At 53.2% G+C, this 19,085-nt stretch overlaps 1 protein-coding gene across 11 annotated transcripts in view; it reads left to right on the top strand.

Moving 5' to 3' along the window:
* Positions 1–19,085, top strand: part of ABLIM2 (actin binding LIM protein family member 2) — a 202,508-nt gene that overhangs the window by 89,558 nt on the left and 93,865 nt on the right. For all 11 annotated transcript variants that reach the window (XR_010133322.1, XR_010133320.1, XR_010133313.1 and 8 more), the window contains exons 7-8: positions 8,516–8,603; positions 15,274–15,332. Coding sequence is in view for 1 of the 11 variants with exons in the window: in XM_031010278.3 (XP_030866138.2) it covers positions 8,516–8,603; positions 15,274–15,332 (147 nt within the window). In the remaining 10 variants the exon portion in view is untranslated. The remainder of the gene's footprint in view (positions 1–8,515; positions 8,604–15,273; positions 15,333–19,085) is intronic.

Raw genomic sequence — 19,085 nt, forward strand, 5'->3', positions numbered from 1 at the left:
CATCTCTGCGTTCCTGCCTTGCCTCATGCCGGCAGCGCATCAGAGCCCCTGGTCCTACACTTCCACGCTGGCCTGTCGTGTCCTCCCTTGCGTCCCCTGGTCCCCGGGCAATGTGCTCATCACTGTCTTTGCGGTGGGACCCTCCGAGCCTGGACATGCTGCAGTGCGTGTGAACATCCACAGGCGGGATTCTGCCATAGCCTTTCCCAAACTTTGTCGAGTTCTCTGGTCCTCTAGGGCTGCTCAGGCTGGCCTCCTGGGCACCGTGTTGCCTTGTTCAGAACGTCCCCACTGGACAGCTCCTCTGCCAGTGCCACTGCTGGAGGGGACGCCGGGGTACAGCAGAGAATGAGGCCACTGGGCCAAGCGCTCCTGAGGCTCAGGCCCTAACGGGAGCTGGGTAGAGAGGAAGAGGGAGTGGGGCCAGGAGTGAGTGTGCTAGACAGGCCTGGGGCCAAGAGGAGCTGTGTTCCAGAGGGTGTGGAAGGTCTGGGGAGGGCCCAGATCTCAAGGGGCCTTGCTGGGCACTGCTCAGAGTGGGGCCCTTCTTTCTGGGATGCAGTGGCCCCTGGGGATTCTGGGGATTCTGTCCTGGCTGCCGAACACCCCCAGGGGGATCCCCTGCTCACAGCTTTCATTTGTTTCTTTGTAAATTTCATTTTGTTTGTGCATCACGGTGATTAGGTCTTTTAAGACCTGGACTCAGTTCTGGAAGTTCAGAAAGGAAACTAGAGCTCTGAACTGGGCCGATGACGGTGAGGAGCAGCTGCTGGGAGCTGCCTGCTGCAGGGAGGCACAGCCCGCAGGCCCAGCCCTGGCCCTCGGCTGAGCGGGAGCCCGGAGCGGGGAAGGAGCGAGGGGAAGTGTGGCCGCTCTCCAGTGGGCAGAGGAGGCCTTTGCACCCGGATTCCGTGGTTGGATTCAGGGAGGAAAGGGGCCTCCTGCCTCAGGTGTGAGGGGCTCATGGCAGAGAGGGCTGATCCATTCTCCAGAAGCCCAGAGACGAGGGACCGCTAGCTCTCCTCTGCCAGGACAGGAGGGGTTTCTGGAGGCGGGACAGCTTTGCCACACCTCTGTCCTGCTGGCCCTATTCTGCACGTCACAGTGGGGATGTCCCTTAAACCGCTGCCCTCTGACCCAGCACTGGCTGAGGACCTGTGGTCGCCCTGAGCCACCACAGGCTGTGGGTTTGCTTCCCTGGCACCTCGTTCTGCCTTATTAAAGATGACAGCCACCCCTCAGAAGGCACAAGATGTCTTCCTAAAACCACTCACTGCAAAGTCTTTCAGTTGCTCATATATTTTGAAATCCGAGCCATCATGAGCCCCACGCGGGCGAGGGTGGGACTTCCGCCTGCCTGGGGAGCCGTGCGCCCAGTGGAACAACCAGCGGCCGAGGTTTCAGGCACTCCTCGGGTGGCAGTTGGGAGGATGTGGCCACTGTGCTGATGACTGGGACGCCCCAGTCACTATGAGAGAATGGGAATGACAACAGGAGGTGACACAGGGAATGAGGACACTTCTAATTTTTGACTCCATCAGCCCATCGATGGCCGCCTGTGACCCATTGGTTCTCGGCAGGAAGTATGGGGTAGGGAGGGGGTGACCTGTGCCGTGCTGGTACCTTCCAGCTAAATGTCCTCTGGAATCACAGAGCCCGGTTATACTACCCCAGCCTGAGAGGGAAGGACAGTCCTCTCCATCTTATACACGGGGACGCTGAACCCCAGCACGTGACACAGGGCCTGAGTCACACAGCCAGGAAGAGAGAATCTCAGGCTGGAATCTGTCACCTCCATGGCTTTGGCCACGAGCCTGGGACAGGCCTGAGCACTGGCAGGCGCATTTGCTCTGTCCACTGGACGGCCCCGTGGTGTTCCCCAGGGCCTGAAGACACAGGCACTCCAGCCCTGCCCCTCCACCACGGGTGGATTGTTCCAGAACATGGAGCGTCCTTAAAATGTAAGGGTTTGGCTGTTGACTCTCATACTTTATGAGTGGCCCGAACTGTGAGTGAGGGTGCTGGCTGCCCCTGGCCACGCGGCTGTGCCATCACTGAAAAGGGTGCAGAGCTGGCACTGGCTCAGACTTGGCTCTAACTCTGCTGTGTGGCTTCTCAGACCCAAGGCTGCTCCTCTGTGCCATGGGCCAGGCCGTACAGCGTGGAAGGCTTCCGTCTCTGCCCCCAGCTCACTAGGAGCTCTGCGACCCTTCCTTTTCCTGTGTCTGTGCGTTGGGTGTGGGAGGAGGGCTGTTGACAGGGAGCCGGTGAGCTGAGGATGCAGTTAATTCCACGCTCTGAGGCCCTGGACCTGCAGGGGCTCAGCCACAAATGTCCCCGATTGTCCCCATGGCCCATGGAGTCTTCCCAGGAGGTAGCATCCAGCCCGCCTTCTTTGGATCCTGGCTCCTCATTCTCTCAATGACATGGCCTTGGGTAGGCCCCCTCGCCTCCCTGAGCCTCGACCTCCTCCTCTGGAAAACAAGGATAGACAAGAGTGTTCACCCCAAGGGGCTGCTGTGAGGATGAACTTGAGGCAGGCAGAGCACCTGACACAATGCTTGGTATGTGGTTGGTCATTCAAAAGTTGGCCATTTGGGGATCAACTCTTCTTTAAAAAGTTGAGGTGACATTCACGTAACGTACAGTTAACCATTTAAAGTGTTCGGTGGCATTTGGTGCATTCACAATATCATGCAACTTCCAGTTCTCTCTAGTTCCAAAACTTTTTCATCACCCCAAGAGGAAACCTCACCCCCACTAGGCAGTTACTCCCCATTCCCTCCTCCCCCAGCCTCTGGCAGCCACTCACCTGCTTTCTGTCTCCATGGATTTGCCTGCTCCGGATTTTCCATAGTGAAGGAATCCTCTACCCCGTGGCTTTGCATCTGGCATCTTTCACTGCACACGTTTTCAGAGTTCATCCATGTTGTAGCAGGATCAGTGCTTTCATTCCTGTCCATGGCTGAATAATACTCCCTGGCATAGATACGCCACTATTTCTTCATCCATGATGGACACCGGGGCTGTTTCTATCCTTTGGCTGTTATATAGAATGCTGCTGTGAACATCATGTACAGGTTTTTGTGTGGAACCACCCCTCCCTTCCTTCCTTCCTTCCTTCCTTCCTTCCTTCCTTCCTTCCTTCCTTCCTTCCCTCTCTCCCTCCCTCCTTTCTTTTTTCTTTTTTTTTTTTTTGAGACATAGTCTCTCTCTGTTGCCCAGGCTGGAGTGCACTGGCGCTATCTCGGCTCGCTGCAAGCTCTGCCTCCTGGGTTCACGCCATTCTCCTGCCTCAGCCTCCCGATTAGCTGGGACTACAGACACCTGCCACCATGCCCAGCTAATTTTTTGTAATTTTTTTTAGTAGAGACAGGGTTTCACCGTGTTAGCCAGGATGGTCTCCATCTCCTGACCTCATGATCTGCCCGCCTCGGCCTCCCAAAGTGCTGGGATTACGGGCATGAGCCACCGCGCCCGGCCCCCTCCCTCCCTCCCTCATTTCTCCCTCCCCTCCCCTGCCCTCCCCTCCCCTCCCTTCCCTTTCCTTCCCTTCCATTCCCTTCTTTCCTTCCTTTCTTTCCTTCTTTCTGGAGTCTTGCACTGTTGCTTAGGCTGGAGTACAGTGGCGCGATCTCAGCTCACTGCAACCTCCGCCTCCCAAGTTCAAGCAATTCTCCTGTCTCAGCCTCCTGAGTAGCTGGGATTACAGGCACCCACCACCAAGCCTGGCTAATTTTTGTATTTTTAGTAGAGATGGCGTTTCGCCATGTTGGTCAGGCTGGTCTCACACTCCTGCCCTCAGGTGATCTGCCCATCTTAGCCTTCCAAAGTGCTGGGATTACAGGCTTGAGCCACTGTGCCCAGCCAAGTTTTCATTTCTCCTGTTCTTTTCTCTTCATTTTCTTTAAATGCCAAAGAGTGAATTTCCTGGCTCCTGGTAATTCTGTGTTTAACTTCTTGAAAAACCAACACACTGTCTTCCACAGTAGCTGCACCGTTTTGTGTTTCCATCAGCAGCGCACGAGGGCTCCTGTCTCTTGACATCCTCACCAACACCTTTTCTTTTCCTTTCTGTGTTGTTGTTATTGTAGCTACCCTCATGGGTATGAAGTGGTGTCTCCTATGGTTTTGATTTGCAATTTCTTAATGACAAGGATATTGAGCATCTTTTCATGTACCAGTTGGCCATTTGTATATTTTCATTGAAGAAGTGTCTATTCAGGTCCTTTGCCCACCTTTTTAAAACATTTCTGTAAGAGTCTGGGTTTCACTCTGTCATCCAGGCTGGAGTGCAGTGGCATGATCAGAGCTCACTGTAACTTAGAGCTCCTGAGCTCAAAGTATCCTCCCACCTCAGCCTCCTGAGTAGCTGGGACTACAGATGCAAGCCACCATGCTTGGCTAATTTTTCAATTTTTTTTGTAGAGACCGTGTCTCACTGTGTTGCCCAGGCTGGTCTTGAACTCCTGGCCTCAAGTGATCCTCTTGCCTCGACCTCTGAGAGCACTTGGATTACAGGTGTGAGCCACTGCACCTGTCCTCTTAACAGCATGTTTTCTTCTAATCGTTTTTCAGTTTTAGCTCTTGCGTTTAGGTCTTTGCTTTGTTGGCATGTAATACACACAGAGGGGTGCATTAATTATACCTGTGCATCTTGGTACATTTTTACAAACTGGACACACCCATGGAACCAGTGCCGAGTCAAGAAAGAGAACAGGTCTGGTGCTCCAGACTCCCCCGTGAGTCCCCAAGGGCACCCTAGCCATGTAGATCGCTTTGCCTGGTTTTGAACATCCTAAACCTGGGGACTGTTCTCTTGTGTCCGACTTCTTGGCTTGGATCAGTTCACCAGCATCCTCCGTGTTGTTCGTTCAGGACACGAGGGTGCGGTGTGTGTTAGTTCACTCTTGTGACATGTAACAGAATACCTGAAACTCCTGGGGAATTTATAAAGAAAAGGATGGATTTCCTAAAGTGATGGAGGTTGCGAAGTCCAGCATGAAGGGGGCACGTCCTGTGGCTGTTGGGAACTTTCTGCAGAGTCCCATGGTGAGGGGCCGAGCATGCTGGCTGGCTCAGAGCTTTCCTCCTGTCTTCAGAGCCACCCGTCCTGCTCCCATGATGGCCTGTTAATCCATGAATGGATCAGTCCATCCTGATGGCAGGGCCTTCACGGTCTGCTCCCCTCTTAAGGGCCCCCCTCTCAATACTGCCACACTGGTGATTAGATTTCAACATGAGTTTTGAAGGGGATGTTGAAAACAAATGCTCGGTGCCACAAAGAAGAATGAGCACTGGACAAAGGACAAAGGGTTTCTCAGCAAGGCAAATTTATTTCTGCAGAAGAGCGTGTCTCGCTTGTGGAGCAATGGTGAGAACACACAGAACAAAGGAAATCAGGGTTTTTATTATCTCTAATGCAGCTTCTGCTTCTGTGTCTTTCCTCTATTGGCTAGGATCGGACTGCACAGTCTAAACTAGTCCCAATGGGCTAAACATTTAAACTTTCTTAGATAAGGTAGGCATGTAAGGGAGGTGAGAAGAGAGAGAAAGGGGGTCATTTACGGAGCGACTAGGAAGGTAACTTATTCCCTAGTAACGAAAGGAATGTGGACTGGGGCTGTAGCAAGTTCAGGCATGCCTAGGCTTATTCAGACAAGTTGGGGCACAGCAAAGGCAAGGGGGGTATTTGGAATTATAGTACAGAGAATGGGGAAACTGGATAAGCTGTTTGAAGAGGGAACCTAACTGTATCTAACAGGGACAAACATTCAAGCCGTAGCAGTGAGCATGTGAGCAGGGGGTGCACACCCCAGACCTGAGATCTGTAGCAGGACTTGCGGACAGCCAGCCTGGGGATTGAGTGCCTGCCAGGCCTGGGCATGGGCTTAAGCTCTGCACTTGGGGGCCAGGCTCCTGGACTGTAACCGCAGCTCTACCACCTGCTGCTGTGTGACCTTGTTCAAGCTCTTCCACCTCTCTGGGCCTGTTATGGTCAGTGAGAGTAATAATATACCCATAGCACTGCTGCAAGGACTTGACAAGTTAATGTGTGTAACAAGCTTCTTGGCACGAGCTGTGGAGACCATAGCCACTGCTGCTGTGGAGGGCTCAAGCCCATCGTCTTAGAAACTGTCCCAGAAGGCTGGACACGGTGGCTTACGCCTATAATCTCAGCACTTTGGGAGGCCAAGGGGGGCAGATCACAAGGTCAAGAGATTGAGACCATCCTGGCCAACAATGGTGAAACCCCATCTCTACTAAAAATACAAAAATTAGCTGGGCGTGGTGGCGTGTGCCTGCAGTCCCAGCTACTCGGGAGGCTGAGGCAGGAGAATCACTTGAACCCGGGAGGCAGAGGTTGCAGTGAGCTGAGATTGCACCACTGCACTCCAGCCTGGGCAACAGAGCAAGAGTCTGTCTCAAAAAAAAGAAACTGTCCCAGCAGTGTTCTCCCTTGATTCACATGTGGACGTGCCATGTAGACATGCTGTGTAGACAGCAGGGTTTGTTTGCCCTGCAGGGTTGCTTTCTGTCCCCTGTGGCTGTCACAGAACTCTTGCTGTTAGAGGAAGTCAGTGTGAAGTGGGGGCACCTGGATTAAGCAGGTGTGAGGACAGGTCACAGGCCACAAACTCAGGAATACTCATTATGAATGCAGTGAGCCAGCAGTTGACAACTGTGACGTTGATACCTGGTGACTTTTATTTTTAAAGATACAGAGCTGTCTCAATCTCTGATTTACACTTAAGAGTGCTACTCAGACCAGGCCGGGCGTGGTGGCTCATGCCTGTAATCCCAACACTTTGGGAGGCTGAGGCGGGAGGATCACGAGGTCAGGAGATCGAGACCATCCTGGCTAACACAGTGAAACCGCGTCTCTACTAAAAATACAAAAAAATTAGCCAGGCGTGGTGGTGGGGGCCTGTAGTCCCAGCTACTCGGAAGCTGAGGCAGGAGAATGGTGTGAACCTGGGAGGCAGAGCTTGCAGTGATCCAAGATCACGCCACTGCACTCCATCCAGCCAGGGCGACAGAGTGAGACTCAGTCTCAAAAAAAAAAAAAAAAAGAGTGCTACCCAGACCACTGGGCATTTGAATCATTGTGATCAGCAAAATGATTGTTTCACCCACATTCTGGGGCCAGATGCTGTGGTGTGACCTGCTATCCAGAGAGATCCCTGCACCTGGTGCTCCCTGCCGTGGCCCAGGTGCCAGGCCCTGCGCTTGAGAGACTGGCCGTCTAGTGGGGAAGAATACACCCAAGTAATCCCCGAACAGTGTGGAAATGGGGCTGTGAATGCCCAGACTGGGGAAGGGTTCAGGGAAAGGTCCCGAGCGGAGGTGGCAGGTGGGATGAGATAGCAGTCAGGGTGGCAGGGGCGGGAGAGTGGGAGGGCTGCTCCAGTGGAGGGGACAGCTGGTGCTGAGGCCTGGGCCCTGGTGCCTTCAGTCCTGGGCAGGACTGAAGTCAACCTCCTCACCTGCGGGAAGAGCCCCTTTGCTGGAAGATTCACAGCCTTATCACCTGGCCCGGAGGTTGGCAGAGGAGGCCACACCAGGCTCTGCGTAGGAGAAAAGCCTGCTCTGGGCTTTTCCTCCCAATACACAGGGGCCATCTTGGGGCTGTTTTCATCCTAGGGAAGGCACAGGACAGGGAAAACGGGATGCTCAAAATGACATTTCAGCCCTTTACTTACTGATTCAGGAAACTGGTTATTACAAATTCAGATGTAGGTAGGGATTAGGAAACTTCTTCCCGTTTTAGGAAAGAATGAGCCACGGGGATTTAGCATCCACATTTAGCAACAGGCTGCACCCGCCATGCCCTCAGGGTAGGAAGTGTGTGCTGGAACGTGGGGGTAAAGGGAGCATTTCAGGGTGATTTTTTTTTTTTTTTTTTTTTTTTTTTGCTCCAGGCAAAAATAAGCCAAATCAGGCAATGTGATTTGTTTGGGTTATTTCAGTATTAGCATTTGTAGTCTAATTTAATAAACTTCAAGAATGATAAAAACAAAATGCTCATTGAACATACTGAGCAATACAGAGATATGAAAAGGAAAGTATTCATCCTTTTTCACCCCACTCCCCTAATTCTTGCACCTGGGGAAATCATATTATCTTTCCCTCCCCTCCCTCTCCCCTTTTCTTCCTCCTCCTGTCCCTCCCGCTCCCTCTGGAAATACCAAGACCTCTCTCTGGATGCCGCCTGGTAAAGGAGGCTGACCCCTCCTGGACTACCCCGGCAGGGAGCTGCACGCTGGGCTCCTGCAGGCTGGGCAAGTGCAGCCAGGTCTCCCCCTGCCTCCCCACAGGGCGCCTTGGACAGCCCGGGGGCACCCCCTGGGTCTGGGCTCTGCTCGGGGGTCTTGGGTCCCGATGGTGGGGGCTGGCCCTTCCAATATCCCCTGAGTACCTGTGCGCAGGGCATGCTGTATCCATGCCGGGCGCTGGGACCCAGCCGACCTTTCTGGCTTTAGTAGAAACATTCTGCTTTGTGCTTTTCTTACAGGCCGGAGAGAAGCACTACCACCCTTCCTGCGCGCTATGTGTCAGGTGCGGCCAGATGTTTGCAGAAGGCGAAGAGATGTATCTTCAAGGTACAAATTAAAATGTGTTGTTTGGTCCCCTAGAGCAAGGAACTACCCTCTTCGAGGTCCACACACATGCTAGGTGTGAACAGGTTGGTGACAGTGTCATCTCGCTAGGTCACGAGCAGCCCAGCCACAGCGGGGAGCTGGCAGGGCAGGGCAGGGGCACGTGCCAGGCCAGCCTCCTCAGCCTGCCTTGTCTGTCCAATGATCTCAGCGAGCCCGAGACCAGCAAGAAAGGAAAAGGGCCGAGCCAAAGACCAGCACCCAGAAGTGCTGGCTATTTGGCTCCAAGTAGCAAAGCTTAAACAAATGCGGCCTGATCACATCCGTCGCCACTTTAGGCCCCTTCTAGAAAGCGGCCCCAGCTCAGGGAGTCCAAGTTAGGAGTTTTAGGTGTTTCCCGCCCCAGCCACCCCAGCCTGCTGCAACCCCTCTGTCCACAAAGGAGGTTGGTAATGAGGTACTGAGGGCCACTGGCAGCAGCCGAGGCTTTCTTCCAGGAGCAAGGGAAGAGCCAGCCCCACAGAGCATTGATGAAAGGAGGATTTGGAGGAAAATGTAGCGGACTTCTAACAGGCCCCATGGGAAATGCCCCAGGCCCACTCACCATTAAAAATCAGTGTCATCACAAAGGCGGGGTGTCCTGTGGGCTGCCAGACCTGAAGAAAGGGCGAGACTTGAGGACTGGTCGTCTCTCCTCCTCCCAGATTAACCCTTTTTAGCTCATAGCTTCTCATTTTCACAATTAAATTAAGCTTCTGATGGCGGCATTCGGCTACCCTTTATACCTTCACAATGCAGGTATCCAGTGGCAGGGGAGGAGGGAGACAATGACTCTTATAAGGGGAAGAAACACAATTTTCTACCTTTTATAGGTCTTAGTTGGGACAGATCCCTGTAACAAGACAGATTAACAAGATAAGGATGAACAGAAGCTTATTAACATGTGCACCTTGTGTACGTGCAAAGGGTGGCCCAGAGAAATGAGGACACGCAGGGGCAGATCTCCAAGAGGCAGCTTTGGGTTTTTTTTGGGGTTTTTTTGGGGTTTTTTTTTTTTTTGAAACAGAGTCTTGCTCTGTTGCCCAGGCTGGAAGTGCAGTGGCAAGATCTTGGCTCACTGCAACCTCCACCTCCTGGGTTCAAGCAATTCTCCTGCCTCAGCCTTCCAAGTAGTCGGGACTACAGGCATGCACCACCATACCCGGCTAATTTTTTTTGTATTTTTAGTACAGATGGGGTTTCACCATGTTGGTCAGGCTAGTCTCAAACTCCTGACCTCAGGCAATCTGCCCGCCTCGGCCTCCCAAAGTGCTGAGATTACAGGTATGATCCACCATGCCCCGGCCATCAAAGAGGCAGTTTTGACCTCAGGCTGAGACAACGGCATCCCCTACAACAAAGAAGGAAGGTGTGGGGAGGCACAGTTATGTCAAGTGGGGGGGCCGGGGGGGCAGGGGGCACCTTAGGCAAGGGGGAGGAGTGCTGTGTGCCTTCTCCACTGAGAAGAGACCCAGGGACTTCGGGTCATCCTCATCTTCCTGGTGCAGAGAGGAGACATCGTTAGAGTTGGAGGTTTCCTTTGGAGATCTCAGTTCCCCTTACAAAATGGTCACTTCTGCTTGGTTTTCAATGCTTTTCTGAGTCTGCTGTTTCCTCCAGTAATCAACTCAAAATAACCCTTATGCCAGAGGGGCATGTCAGGGGCAACACATTCTGGCCTGCTAGTCCTGTTTGGGGTGGCATGTTCTGAGCCCCATCACTCTCCTTGCAGACAGGCACCTAGAGTTATGCTTCATCTTATCACTCTGACCACCCCGCCATGTATTGCTTATTCATTCCCTGAGCACTCCCTGCTAAAGAAAATTATTGTGGCACTCATTAAAACCGGTAAGGAAGACTCTTCCCAACAGGAGTCAGGACCATCGCAATGGACGAGAGAGGGGGTGAGATTTTGAATATGGCAGACGGTGGGGGTTGCAGCCAATGAGCAGGGTTGGGGCAGCAGGTGGAAAGTCGCTCGAGGTACTGGGCTTCTTGCTGAACTGACCCCACGAGATGGTTGCCGAAGACAGGCTAAGGACTGAGTTGTCAAAGACGGGATGAGGAACTCAATCAGAAGTGGAGGGAGATTAGGCTTCTAGGCTGGGGGATTCCTGCCAGACTGATTTTGCAGGATTCTCGCTGAAACTGGGCCAGGCAGGCCTGAGACTGGATGGGTTGGGAGGGTGATGGTGGAGACCTGGGCAAAGTTCGAGGCCTAATTGAGAAGGGGGTTCAGAGGAGCCTGACCCAAGGGCCTGGTCCCAGCGAGCACTGGTGGGACAGGGGCCGTGTGCTGGAGTGCAGCTCCTAGACTTGATGATGGATTGGACGGGGCAAAGGGGCCCCGGCGAGGACAGGTCTGCTATTGAGACTTCATCTCTTTAGCCACAGCTCCCTTTTGAAGATTCTCTGTCACCAGTGCTCCCAGAGGCCAGCTGGGCCTGGCCAGGTCTGGGAGAGCTGCTGTCAGAGCGTCTGCCGTGCAGGTGCCTGCGGGCTGTTGAATGACCTCATGCGGCCATTGTCACAGGGCCGTGGATCACACAGGCCTCCCTTTCTCAGGCCGAACCCAGCGGGGTGATGTCAGACAGGACAGCCTCATCCCTGGTGTCGCCTGTTCCTTGAGTCTCTGCTCAAGAGCCCGTCAAAGGGTCCTTTGGGACCGTCCCAGCAGTGCCAGGCTGTCTGGGCAGGGGCCTTGCTCTGCATGGGGTTTGGCCCCCACAGTAAAGGGCACCCTTAGACAGTGGGGCACGGTGGACACTGAGTACAATGGCCTTGGGACAGCAGCTCGGGGACACGAGTTCACATCAAGGGTAACCTCATCTCAGGAACAAAGGCGCCCTTCAGGACTGGCCTGAGGCCAGCCCCCGCTTCTGCTGTGAGGTTCTGTGGGATGTCGAACCCAGGCCCATCCCCTCTCCTAACTTGGATTTCTCAGTCTGAATCATGACAGGTCTGACCAGCTGTGTGGCTTTGAGGCTCTGCTCCCTGGCACAGGCCTCCTTGGGGCACCCACCCTGTCTGGTCATCCTGAGACCCTCTGTGTGGCCTCCAGGGATGTCGGGGCTCCATGCAGATGTTATTTGGCTGGCAAATCCTGCTGCGATAAAAGTTCTGAAAAGCATGGGCCCCAGCAACCCCCACGGTCTCCGGGGCGATGAGGCAGGCCAACCCCCGCAATGCCACCACCGTTCCTGCCGTGGACTTTCCCATAAACATGGGATGGGGCATTAGATCCTGCTAATTGTTAAGATGTCCGTATTAAAATAATGAGATACTCCTTTTTCCCACTGGGGTGAAAAGATAAAAAGGAAGTGTGAGCCCCATGTTGGTGAGAAGTCAAGGACACAGGCCTCTTATGCAGCTAGTAGGGGTGAAAATTGGGAAATTGACGGAAAAATCTCAAGAGCCCTAAACATGACCACACTCTTTGAGCCAAGACTCCATTTCTAGGAAGTATGTGCCAGTTGTGTGCAGTGGAGCCCCTGCAATGTCATTTAGAAATAAATAAAACGTTAGAAAGATCAAAAGAGGAGACCAGGTGCAGCGGCTCATGCCTGTAATTCCAGCACTTTGGGAGGCCGAGGTGGATGGATCACCTGAGGTCGGAAGTTCAAGACCAGCCTGGCCAACATGGCGAAACCCCATCTCTACTAAAACTGGGTGTGGTGGCGCATGCCTGTAATCCCAGCTACTCAGAAGGCTGAGTCATGAGAGTCTCTTGAACCTGGGAGGCAGAGGTTGCAGTGAGCTGAGATTGCATAACTGCACTCCAGCCTGGACGGCAGAGTGAGACTCTGTCTTAAAAAAAAAAAAAAAAAAGAGAGAGAGAAAGAAAGAAAAGAAAAGGAAAGAAAAAAGAAAGATCAGGAGAGGAGTAGAGAGATAAAATTCTTATCTGTCCACATTGTGTAGCCCTTAAAGTTGCATGTTTTGATATTTAATTTAATTAACTGGGAAATGTTCAAGACTTTTTTTTTTTTTTTTTTTTTTGAGACGGAGTTTCGCTGTGTCGCCCAGGCTGGAGTGCAGTGGTACGATCTCAGCTCACTGCAAGCTCCGCCTCCTGAGTTCACGCCATTCTGCCTCAGCCTCCCTAGTAGCTGGGACTACAGGCGCCCGCCACCATGCCCAGCTAATTTTTTGTATTTTTAATAGAGACGGGGTTTCACCATGTTAGCCAGGATGGTCTCTATCTCCTGACCTCGTGATCCGCCTGCCTCAGCCTCCCAAAGTGCTGGGATTACAGGTGTGAGCCACAGCACCCGGCCTGTTCAAGACATTTTTAAGCAAATATGTAGGATATGAAATTGTGTCTGTAGCCTCGGTGTGGTGGCTCATGCCTATAATCCCAGCACTTTGGGAGGCCAAGGCGGCAGATTGCTTGAGCCCAGGAGTCTGAGACCAGCCTAGTCAACATAGTGAGACCCCATCTCTACAAAAAAATGAAAAATTAGCTGGGCATGGTGCTATGCTTCTGTAGTCCCAGTTACTTGGGAGGCTGAGGCAGGAGGATTGCTTGAGCCTAAGAGGTGGGGGCTGCAGTGAGCTATATTTGCACCACTGCCAGGCTGGGTAACAGAGTGAGACCCTGTCTCAAAAAAAAAAAAAAGAAAGAAAGAAAGAAAAAACTGTGTATGTACACTGAACCCCTTCCATTTGTAGGTACACCTGTACTATAAGGCAACCAACAAAAAGTGGGTGAGAGATTAGAAATGATTTTAATTTCATTTACATTTTTTAAGGTTTCTATAATGTTTAATAAGAGACATCTGTTACTTTTTTTTTTTTTTTTTTTTTTCTGAGACAGAGTCTTGCTCTGTTACCCAGGCTGGAATGCAGTGGTGCCGATCTCAGCTCACTGCAACCTCTGCCTCCCAAGTTCAAGCAGTTTTCCTGCCTCAGCCTCCTGAGTAGCTGGGACTACAGGTAGCAACCACAATGCCTGGCTAATTTTTCTATTTTTGATAGAGATGGGGTTTCACCATGTTGGCCAGGCTGGTCTTAAACTCCTGACCTCGAGTGATCCACCCACCTTGGCCTCCCGAAGTGCTGGGATTACAGGCATGAGCCACCGCGCCCAGCCCTATTACTTTTATGGTCATAATTTATTTTTAATTTATAAACAAGAAATGTTTTCTATGCACTCACACACACATGTAGTCCAATCACCATCTCTCAGAGCTTCGAGTTGCTGCTATGTCCCTAGAAACGAGCCGCCGTGAAATCCACATGACCCAGAGGGCTTTGCAGGCAGGAGATGGGATAAGTTCCCTCATTCCACACACACTTTTCAGCCCCTACCATGTGCTAGCCTGTGTGGCTTTTTTGTGGGATACACAAGTCAGCCACAGCCCTCACCTTCATGGGAGCAATGGGTAAGAGATGGAGACACAGCCATGCACCTAGCAGAGGGTGTGTGAGTGCAGTGCCAGCCCATCACAGGGAGTGGCGGGTCAGGCTGGGTGTGTGAGTGCAGTGCCAGCCCATCGCAGGGGGGGCCAGGTCAGGCTGGGTGTGTGAGCACAGTGCCAGCCCGTCACAGGGAGCGGCAGGTCAGGCTGAGGTTCAGGGAGGCCCCAGGAGAAGCAAGTGCCCCAGATCCTGAAGGATGGGAAGGGGGGCAGAGAGAGTTGACATTCACTGGGTCCCCCATGCACAAGAAGGATCGCACTAATGCAACTAACATTTGTATGCAGCAACTCACAAAGCACTTTTCTGATACTCTATTACCTCTGCTTGATTTTATTAAATTCACCCAGCGACCTGACAAGGTAGAATTCTTATTAGCTCTATTCTTAGGTGGAAAACAAAAACAAAAACAAAGACTTGGGGTAGTTTGAGGTTGAATTAGAAGAGACCAGAGTGCCAGGGATGTTGGGGGCACTTGGTGCCGGGTGACCTTGTTATGTTGATGGTAGTGGCTGTTGACATGGGTGACTGGGCAGAACTGACAGCTAGAGAAACTGAGACACAAGAAGCCACAGAGACTGAGTAAATTAGTAACAGGGTGGGGCCGGTGTTTGAGCCTTGTGCCCAGCTCCCACCAAACACACCTGTTCTTCACCCCATACCCTAAGGAGCAGGCCCACTTCCCAGCTGAGGTTCTCTCTTCCTACCTCTCAGCTTAGAGCCCTGCCCTGCAAGTCCTCCTCCCCAAGGCTGGCTCCCACCCAGGTTGCAGCACCAGCTGTCTCTGCAGGTGGGCCCAGCCATTGCCCTCAACATGCAGGCAGCCAATCCTACATCCTAGCCAGGGACTTGAAACCCCTTCAAATACCCCCTCCTCAGAGAAGAATCTTCCAAATGCCCCCAACTGCCCCCTAGGTTCCTCAAGACCCTATGCCTCCTCCTGTGGGAGCAGTTAGTGCACAGCAGCCATTTCCCTGTTTGTTTCCTGCCTCCGTCCCACAACTGGGTTATGAGCCCCTGAGGGGCGGGGACTGTGATCTGGGTACTCCCTGCCCAGCACTAACTCCAGGACAGAGAGGATGCTCAGAGCCGCTTGGAGGGTGGAGTCCGAGTGCACGTCTGTGCATGGACCAGCTCCCTCCTCTGCGTTTCCACACAGGCCCCTGCAACATGGGAAATAACTCTAATCATTTCCCTCTTGGGAATTTGTCAACAGGTTCCTCCATCTGGCATCCGGCGTGTCGACAAGCAGCCAGAACTGAAGACAGAAACAAGGTTGGTGGCATTCACTGGTGTCTCTGATGTACTCTTCACTGCTCCTGCACCGTCTTTGTACAGTTAAGAGGACACTGACCAGATTCTACAGGCTCACTGTCCAGTCCCACGGGCTGCAGGATGGGGGCAGCCAGGCTTAGGAGGTGGGGAGGGTAAACAAGTAGACTGGTGAGCAATAATACAGATGGAACAAGGGCATCTTTGTTTTCTGTTGATATCACAGAATACCGCAGGCAAGGTAATCTACATAAAAAGAAGTTAATTCAGCTCATGGTTCTGGAGGTGGGGAAATCCAGGAGCAGGGTGCAGCATCTGATGAGAGCCGTCCTGTGGCAGGAGGGGGAGAGAAGGCGAGAACTCATGAACAAAGAGGAAAAAGGGGCCAAACTCCCGAGATAACTAACCCACTCCCACAGTAACGGCATCAATCCATTCAGGAAGGCAGAGCCCTCATGAACAGTCACTTCCCAAATGCCCCACCTCCCACACTGTCACAAAGGACACCAAGTTTCCAACACACAAATTTTGGAGTGTACATAGCAAAGAGGCATCTAAGAGCCTTTGTGGACTGGCCTGCTGAGCTTTCCTCTCATTTGATGAACTCCAATGGCCGTGAAAATTTGAGAACAACTACAGTGTTAGGGGGCCCAAACAGTCCCCAAGACCCCCCTCATGTCTGTGAACCCCGAAAATCCCAGACAGGTCTCAGTTAATTTAGAAAGTTTATTTTGCCAAGATTAAGGATGTGCACCCGTGACACAGCCTCAGGAGGTCCTGGTGATATGTGTGCAGGGTGGTCAGAGCACAGTTTGGTTTTATACATTTTAGGCAGACAGGAGACATCAATCAACATATGCAAGATGAACATTGGTTCAGTCTGGAAAGGCGGGAAAACTTGAAGCAAAGGCAGGATGACTCAAAGCCTGGAGGGGGCTTCCAGGTCATGGGTAGATAGGAGACAAGTGATTGCATTCTTTTGAGTTCTGAAAGGAGGCAATCAGATCTGCATTTATCTCAGTGAGCAGAGGGGTGACTTTGAATAGAATGGGAGGCAGGTTGGCCCCAAGCAGTTTCTAGCTGGACTTTTCCCTTTAGCTTAGTGATTTGGGGCAGTCCCCATCTGGCTGGTGGTCTGTGACCCAAGGGTGGTCTATGGCCCCATCTGGCTGGTGGTACGGGACCTGAGGACACCCCTAAGGCCCACAGGTCAGGCCGTGTCCTCATCCTGCTGCGGATCTCAGCAACCCCTGGCCTCCCACTTACTCCCGAATGTGGGGTGTCCCGTAGACCTCATCCAGTCCACCAAGCAGGCTACCTTGGGGGTCCTGAGTGACTCTGATGTCCTGTAGCGGCAGGTCTGGGCTCTTGTTTGAGCAGCTGTGCCTGCAGGGAACAAAGTGGGGCATTCAGAGCGTCTGATGGGGTTCGGGACAGCATTCCGACGCAGGCCCGTCTGAGCGAAGCTGCAGGATGCCCAGCATCTGGACCCTTCCTGGAAGGCCAGCTCCCCTGCTGGCTAGCAGAGCAGGCAGGGCTGGAGGGCTGCACAGGGGCAGGCAGGGGCCCTGGCTTCCCACCTGTGTCCCTGATGCTCTCCTAGCGGCTCTGCTTTTGGCAGCGGAGGGGGTCCCAGGGGAAGTCTGCCCTTTTCTGCCTTCCACGGTGGCAGAAGAGTCATGCGATGAAATCCCGCTGTGAGCTTGGCCAGGATGGCAGCAGCTAGCTGGCACGTTGTGAATTTTGTTGTCCTCTCAAATAGCTGCTGCAGTCCATGATTCATTCTACAAGGTACCCTGAGGTTGCCCTGGGTCTCAGGGATGAGCAAGGCAGCAGCCCTTCCCTCAGCAAGCCACGGTGTGTGACTCCGAAGTGACCACAGGGCCCGCACCATTTGTGAGATCCTTCCATGCCCACCGAAGGCCTGTGGAAGGGACCTGAGTGAGGGAGTCTCTCACGCCAAGGCCACCAGACCACACTGTGGCTTGCACGTGTGCATGGGGACACCACCCTGTCTCCTGATGATGTGGCTCCGATGAGTGGAGGAACACCAGGGTCTTCGACTCAAGTAGAATTAGAAAAAACGCGGACACACGTGGTGTAGTCTTAAAGAGCGGAGAGTTTAATAGGCAAGAAAGAAGAAAGGCAGAAGGAGGAAGCTCCCTGGTATAGAGAAAGAGGGAGGGGGGGCTCCAAAGCCAAGACAGGGAACCCCAAGCGGGGTCGATACCAGTCAGGTATATACACGGGCTCGAGGTGGCAGTGTCTGATTTGCATAGGGCTTAGGCGATTGGTTTGACCAGGCATGTCATTCCCATAGCCCATGGAAAAGCTGGCCCTCCCACCCTAGCCTTTTAATATGCAAATGCAGGGCGCCCTGATGTTCCACATACATGTGGATATGTGGGGGCAGCCATGCTGCCAGGGACATGTGGGGCAAGGGCAAGAAGGCCACAGGAATCGCCATGTTTGGGTGGACCCAGTTTCTAGTGGCCTGCATTTGCATATCAAACGGTGCCTGCCTGGTTCTAAGAGCTGCTTTGAAAACGAAAACTGCCCAAGGACCCCTTTTCCTTTCTATCTGCCTAAAATAATTTCTTTTCTTTTTTTTTTGAGACGGAGTCTCGCTCTGTCTTCAGGCTGGAGTGCAGTGGCCAGTGGCGTGATCTCAGCTCACTGCAACGTCTGCTTCCCAGATTCAAGCTATTCTTCAGCCGCAGCCTCCCAAGTAGCTGGGACTACAGCCACGCGCCACCACGTCCAGCTAATTTTTGTATTTTCTTTTTTTTTTAGTAGAGACAGGGTTTCATTATGTTGGCCAGGATGGTCTCGATCTCTTAACCTCGGGATCCGCCCACCTCGGCCTCCCAAAGTGCTGGGATTACAGGCGTGAGCTACCATGCCCGGCCCCTAAAATAATTTCTTAATAACTCCTACCACAGTGAAACCGACCAGGGCTAGAAAAGGGAGCTCCGCGGCCACAGCCAGGTCCCCGCAAGGGCGGAGTGGGGGGCGGCTGGCGCCAGCTCCCAGGTTCTGACCCCTACTGTGGAGCGGCCATGGGACCTGCAAGAGGCCTGACTGGCCAGGCGGCAGCAACAGCTTCACTGTCCCCACTGATGCCAGCCCGTGCTGACCTCCGGGTCACTGGCCTAGCGGGCACGGGTCACTTAACCACCGGATGCTGCCAGCAGAGGAGGAAGGAGTCCTTGTGCTTGGGGGCCTGTGCAGGCGTCCTTGTTTCCTGGGCTCTGTTTGAAGTTGCTTTTGAAGCAGTTATTTTTAACAGAGGGCTAGTTGGCCTCTAGCCAACACAGGGAGGAGGCGGCGCAGGCTAAGAGCGGCTGGCCTCTTAGCGCCGAGTCCAGGGACTGGCGTGGCTCCCGGCCTAATGGTTCTCAAACACATCTCGGTCCCCTTGGAGCTAACTGACCCGGAGGGCCTGGCGCTTCCTGGCCCGGGGGTGGGAGGGAGAGCCCTCCTGCTCTGTGTTGTTCCGTCAGGTGCAAGCCAGTTAAGGAGAGAATATGCAGAAGGCAGGCAGACCTGGCCGGCTCCCGGCAGCATCAACCTCACTTGTTTTTGGAAACCCGACACCCAGGTGGAAGTAGCTTCTCAATGCTACCTGCTAGTCAAGAGGAGAAATGACTCCCGGTCCTAGCCCCTCTGTGCCAGCTCCTGGGGGACTCCAGGACCCTCACAGGAGCCAGTCCATCCCTGCCTCAGGGTTGCTCTTCAGCAAGAGGCCGACCCCTG

This window comes from Gorilla gorilla, chromosome 3 (genome assembly GCF_029281585.2).
Source record: "Gorilla gorilla gorilla isolate KB3781 chromosome 3, NHGRI_mGorGor1-v2.1_pri, whole genome shotgun sequence".
NCBI classification, from domain to species: domain Eukaryota; kingdom Metazoa; phylum Chordata; class Mammalia; order Primates; family Hominidae; genus Gorilla; species Gorilla gorilla.